Source organism: Bufo gargarizans, chromosome 6, assembly GCF_014858855.1.
Source record: "Bufo gargarizans isolate SCDJY-AF-19 chromosome 6, ASM1485885v1, whole genome shotgun sequence".
NCBI lineage: Eukaryota > Metazoa > Chordata > Amphibia > Anura > Bufonidae > Bufo > Bufo gargarizans.
The window spans coordinates 254759435-254765773 of NC_058085.1; the positions used below are offsets into that span (position 1 = coordinate 254759435).

Consider the following 6339-nt stretch of genomic DNA (forward strand, 5'->3'; position numbering starts at 1 on the left):
TTTCATGCAACGCACAAGTGATGCGTGAAAATCACCGCTCATGTGCACAGCCCCATAGAAATGAATGGGTCCGGATTCAGTGCGGGTGCAATGCGTTCAACTCACGCATTGCACCCATGTGGAAAACTCGCCCGTGTGAAAGGGGCCTAACAGATGAGTAGTCCATATCACTATTCTTTATTTAACTGCCTTCATGTTTCCCCGCTGTCAACTCTCAAAGCTGCACTGAAACACACAGTCCAGACTACTGTGCTAACATAATAGAGAGGACTCGTGTGCGCATGCACAGCAGTCCTGAGAATGTGTTGCAACGCAGCTCTGAGTGCAGACAGGAGGAATGAGGGGCAGTGGGAAAATAAAGAGTTGATCTGGACTCCATATCTGCAGTACTACTCATATTATTGTATTACTGTAGATAATGGGACAGATTCCCTTTAAAGGGGTTGTGCCAAATTCAGAACTTATCACCTATTCACAGGATAGGGGATACATATCTGATCAGTGGGAGTCCAAATACAGGGACCCCAAGCAATCACAAGAACAGGGGCCTCATGCCCTGTATGAGCAGAGTGCAGGTCACGCATTCTCTGGCTCATTGGGAGTCCCTGTGGTCAGACATGTTCATGAGCCAGTCCCTTTTTCATTACAGCTCAGATTTGCTACATTTTGTAATACCGCCAATTACTCCTCAGTATCTGAGATCAACTGGCAGTATTTTTAATGGCGCAGCTCAGTGAAACTTAGAGGCACATTAGACGGTGATGATACAAAACGCCAGAGTAAATACTCAGTGTGACCGCCGCGCCTGGAGCAAAGTTACTGTGCCGCGGATGCCTGTTACTAATCTGTGCAGTATGAAGGGAAGGAGCTCAGCAAACACCGTGTCAGGGCTGAAGTGCAGCACAAACATTCAGTATTGACATATTTCTGCAGAGGCATCTGTGGCATGAGGACGGACACACAGCCAAGAATCCCACAAGAGTACGGCGGTACAATGAGGTGATAAAATGTTGGCCTCCTGGTTCTGGAGGACACTAGGAGCTTACTGTATACTGACAATACATTCATCTCAATAATAACACAGAATGCAGTAAGCTCTTCAGCTCCCCCTAGTGGCAGCTGCAGGTAGATAGAATTTTATTATGTAACGCTCTGTGCCCTGCCCTTATAATGATATAAGCAGCGCACCTTTTATCATAATGTTGTTTAAAGCTATGGTCCAAGAAGCAACGACAAAAAGCAGGGGGTGGCAGCTGCCATCTTTGTCTGTATTTCTCCTTGCTTTCTATTTGTTCATGTTTGCCACTCTGGACCAATTTAGGATTAACCCATTACTGTATACCTAGAACAGTCTGTTTGGTAGGATATCACTAGTCATTCTGTTGCAGTGTATGGCATACGGTATGTGAGGCTCCATTTTTAAAGGGGTTGTGCCATCTAGGACATTAATAGAATATCAATAGGATATGCCACAAATGTCAGAAAGGTGCAAGCTCTACCTTTGGGACCTGCTCCTATCTATAAATACATTATTTTTTTTTTAAATGGCGACCCAATGTGTGCATGCACGTGGTGTACTCGCCATTGACTGCTTCTATTTTCGCAAGAGTCATAGCCGTGAATGTAGCACAAACGCGACCACTCCTCCATTCACCACAATGGGACTTCCAGTAATAGCCAAGCCAGCTCTCGGGTATTTTCTGAAGTCCTATAGCGGTGAATTAAAGGGTGGTCATTCATGCGCAGCGGGCTCTCCATTCACTTCAAGGCCCTGTTCTGCAGATAGGAGCAGTTGCAGTGGTAGGACCTGCATCTGACATTTATGGCATATTCTACTGACCCTGCCATTAATGTCCCAGATGGAAATGTCTTTACATTGACTTTTTATATTGTATTTTGAGATTTTCATATAGGTGCAGACTATTTCTGGTGTGAGAACCTTCTAGTGTAGCTCATCTCAGAATTTCATCAAGTAGTGCTGTCTGAAGCTGCAGACCATACATTGAATGCCCACCTGTCATCTAAGGCTACTTTCACAGTCACGTTTTGGCTTTCTGTTTGTGAGATCCGTTCAGGGCTCTCACAAGCGGTCCAAAACGGATCAGTTTGGTCCTAATGCATTCTGAATGCATCAGTTCGCCTCCGTTCCGTCTCCATTCTGCCTTGGAGGTGGACACCAAAATGCTGCCTGCAGCATTTGGGTGTCCGTCTGACAAAAACGGAGCCAAACGGATCCGTTGTGACACACAATGCAAGTCAATAGGGACGGATCCGTTTTCTAAGACACTAGAAAACGGATCCGTCCTCCATTGACTTTCAATGGAGTTCATGACGGATCCGCCTTGGCTATGTTAAAGATAATACAAACGGATCCGTTCTGAACGGATGCAGACAGTTGTATTATCTGAATGGAATAGTCTGTGCAGATCCATGACGGATCCGCACCAAACGCGAGTGTAAAAGTAGCCTAAAGCCATGTTCACACTCAGATGTATTATCAGCATTTCTGTTAAAACCCATTCCATGTGTGTGTACGGGGTTGTTTCTGCAAGGAACAGTCACCATGCTATGCTTGGAGCTCACCGGTAGACACTCGCATTCAGAGGTTCTGTTTGATCCTTGTGTTCCTGTGGAGATCAGCAGTGTATGATGTATGGCAGCCACTGATCTCCCCTGGAATAACATCTACATGGGAGAACCAGGGCTGATGGCACAACAGCCATCCCGTGATAGTCTACATGTCTGGGGCCTCCACAATGACGTCACTAATCAGCACAGATCTGCAGAGAATTTGTACGAACCCCGTTCACAGCATACATGTTATTAGGCCTCATGCACAGGAACGCATTTTCTTTCCGTGTCCATTCCGCGTTTTTTTTTTTGCAGACAGTATGCGGAACCATTCATTTCAATGGGTCCACACAAAAAAAAAAAAAAAAAAGGAAGGTACTCATCGTGCATTCTGTTTCCGTTCCGCAAAAATAGAACATGTCCTATTCTTGTCCGCATTACAGACAAGGATAGTGCTGTTCTATTAGGGACCAGCTGTTCCGTTCCGAATACAGAATGCACAAGGATGTCATCTGTATTTTTTGCGGCCTGTAAAATACATACGTCTTGTGCAAGAGGCCTTAGGCTGAGTTCACACTTCAGTTATTTTGAGCCAAAACATGGAACAGGTGCAGAGATTTCCATCACACCTGATCTGAGTAGGCTCCACTACAGGTTTTGGCGCTCAATCACTGATTGACATAACCAAAGTGTGAACTTGGCCTCGGGGTGCATTCATATGACCGTATTTTGCTGTCTGCAAAAGATACGGATTGTGTCCATGTTGCATCTATATCGTTCCTAATATTGTGCCCATGTAAACGTGACCAGATCACCCGATATTGATCGGAGGGAATCATCTTTCATGCAGAGCATTAAATCATTGTTACTGGGCAGCAGGTTGTCCAGTGTGAACAGCGATCTACTGCCCATAAACAGCCAATCTGGCAGCCGCCATCACCTGTGCCCATACAGTGGAGGAGATTGCTGCAGGCAACTATCGGTAAGACCCATTTCTAATAATCACCTGCCTAGTCAGTGCGTGCACCGTGGAGGGGTTGTGCGGGCAGTAATTATTGATGATTGGCAGCAATCAGATAGTGAAGAGGGGGCAACACTCCATGCGGGCGCCACTTCCTCTTCATTACACTGCCCGTCTGGGAAGCGCAGTGTAATTGCAAGTACTCACTCCATTCACTCGAATTACACTACGCCAGCGCAAGGTTGGCAACCCGTAGTGTAATGAAGAGGATACATCACTGCTCTTTAAACAGCTGATCGGCAGGGGTGTCCGACCCGACACCCCCCTTCCCCAATCTATCAGGTCACCAATATAACCAGGGGAGAGCTCTATTCAATGTAGTCTATGGGACTTCAGAAAAAAGCTTAAGAGCCCCCCCTGTGCATCCATTCTTCACCATTTTAAGGATGAATGCTTGCTGTCAGTGAATTGCTGACATCTAGAGGCTGAAAACCTCTTCTGGTAAGGTCCACCTGACAAGTGGACACACTGTAAACAAGCTCTGCTGCTCTAGATGGCCACCATGAAGTCTCTGGATGTGCTGCCAATCACTGAAAGCAAGCCGAGATCTTGGGAACAGAAGAGAAGCAAGCCAGAAGATATCAGATATAAAAGAAAACCTTTTATTCCGACATTTAATGCTGAAAATAGAAATTCCCAAATCTAAAAAAACGTCTCTGGTACAAGTCTGTGGAGGACGCTCTCCGGTTGCAGCAGGTTGCGTCATCCGCCCGGTCCGGGCTTAACTATTGCATCACCGGCTGCGGCCCCAGCCGTAAGTGTTCAGTGTAGAGAAGGTGCAGAGTGCAAACATCAGCGGCTGTAAACGAGCGCCCGACAACCCGCCCCCCGCTGTCCGGTCACCGCCGGCGGCAGGTGCAGCTCCTGTGTTCCACCGGGGCCCCGGGGGGAGGTGTAACCTGCGAAGCCCCCATCACCGGTGCTGGAGGGCCCCACGTTGGGGCAGCAGTCTCCTCTCTGGCGCTGGGCCCGTCAGTCTGTCTGTGCGCTGCCTGTGGCGCTGGTGCTCCTGAGTGGCCCCCGGGGCCCCTGTGAGCGTGTCTCTAGCACCTGCCCGTGGCCTCGGGCGGCAGCTGCTTGAAGAGGTTGCGCAGGGTGCCGAGCTCCCGGGTCAGCTGCTCCACCCGCTTCTGCAGCCGCTCGTTCTCGGCCGTCAGCTCCAGGACCTTGTGCTGCGTCTCCAGGTTGCGGATCTTGGCTTTGTCGCGGCTCTTGCGCACGGCGATGTTGTTGCGCTCCCGCCGCTGCTTGTACTCGTCGCTGTGCTTGTCCGGGTTCTTCTTGTGCTTGGAGCCGGACGCTGCCGCTTGGCCCCTGGGTGCGGGGCTGGGGGTGCCCGGGGGGCTGCTGGACGACGCGCTGCTCAGGTTGCCGCTGCTGCCGGACGGTGCGGCGTGGAAGGCTAGGAAGGAGCGCATGGCCGGGGGCTCGTCCTTGCCCAGGCTGTCCCGGTAGGTGTCCAGCGTGTGTAGTACCGGCTCCGTTTTGGGCTCTCCCGGGTACCGGTAGTGGGAGGCCCCCAGTTCGCACAGCAGCTCCCCACAGTCAGCTTCCAGGTACGGGCTAAAGTCTATGGCTCGTTCGTGCTCCGGCAGGGCCCCCCGGCGCTGAGCTTTGGCCGCCAGGCTCTCGTCGTAGTAAAAGTTAGCCGCTTCCATGGGTCTAATAGCCGCACATCCTGGCAGGTCCCAGGGCGACAGCAGGCGGTGCATGAGGCGGCGGGAACTCTCTCTTCTCCGTGGACTCTGCTCTATCAGTGTCAGATGAGATCTGAGGCAGCGGCTGCCGGGAGCCGCCTTTATAGCCTTCCTGACGTCCCGCGAATTGTATAGCGTTGCTGTCATGGCAACGCGTGTGACGTCCCATCCCACTGACAGCTCGGAGAGACCACAACAAAGTGCGTTCTGTGGAGAGATTCGCGACTCCCAGCAGTGTGCAAGACTACAACTCTCAGCAGTGTGCAAGACTACACCTCCCAGCTCGTGAAGATAGTACAAGCTGCTCTGTAAGAAGTAGCAGAACTCATCCGGCTCCCAGACAGTTTTCCACTTACAGGGAAATTGGGCCACTTTAAATTCCCAGTCCGCCCCTGGCTGCACCGTGCACTCTCTCCCGCTCTGGCAGTTTGGTGATAGAGAAGGACAGAAGACTCAGTTAGATCTGACAGTGACTTTGTACTCCAGTCACATCTAGAGCTGCACTCACAATTCTGAATTCTTACCTTGTGAACATCACACTATCAGCATAGGACCTCTGCAGTCCTCCACTGGGCGCCACATCACACATTATCACACTGAGCATGGACACCAGACGCAGCAGGGATAGCGGTATTATAGTATATTGTTTGCCTTATATCCATCACCGTAAGAACTGAGTAGCATTATATACAGGGGCAGACTGCCCATAGACCCTACAGGGAAATCTCCTGGAATGCCGATTGCCCAGGGGGGCCACCCGAGCCCTCCTCACAGCGACCTGATGCTCTCAGCATTAATACTAAGAGCATCAAGTACTTATGCACCTGGTCCACAACCACATTTAACTGTATCACAGTATAGTGATAGTGCAGTATTTTATGTGTTTGGTTTTGCTGAGGCGGTATTTTGTGCTGCACTACGGTACTGCTGCCCCTGGCTACTTGTGTTGCCCTGTCAGTTTGGACTCGCCTACAGCTTTTAGGTTATTTTTCCAGGGCCTCTTTAAAGGGAACCTGTCATGTGGATATTTGATTATAATCTAATTATATA

At 49.9% G+C, this 6339-nt stretch overlaps 1 protein-coding gene across 1 annotated transcript; it reads right to left on the minus strand.

The window, feature by feature from the left end:
- Positions 1–4173: 4173 nt before the first annotated feature.
- On the minus strand, positions 4174–5365 carry CEBPB (CCAAT enhancer binding protein beta). Its single transcript, XM_044297527.1, has one exon. It carries the CDS (start codon positions 5302–5304, stop codon positions 4636–4638), a length of 669 nt encoding a protein of 222 aa, XP_044153462.1. The 5' UTR covers positions 5305–5365; the 3' UTR covers positions 4174–4635.
- Positions 5366–6339: the final 974 nt, after the last annotated feature.

Bases quoted from the DNA above. Each gene is read 5' to 3' on its own strand.
- CEBPB (XM_044297527.1), bottom strand. From the start codon at position 5,304: ATGCACCGCCTGCTGTCGCCCTGGGACCTGCCAGGATGTGCGGCTATT.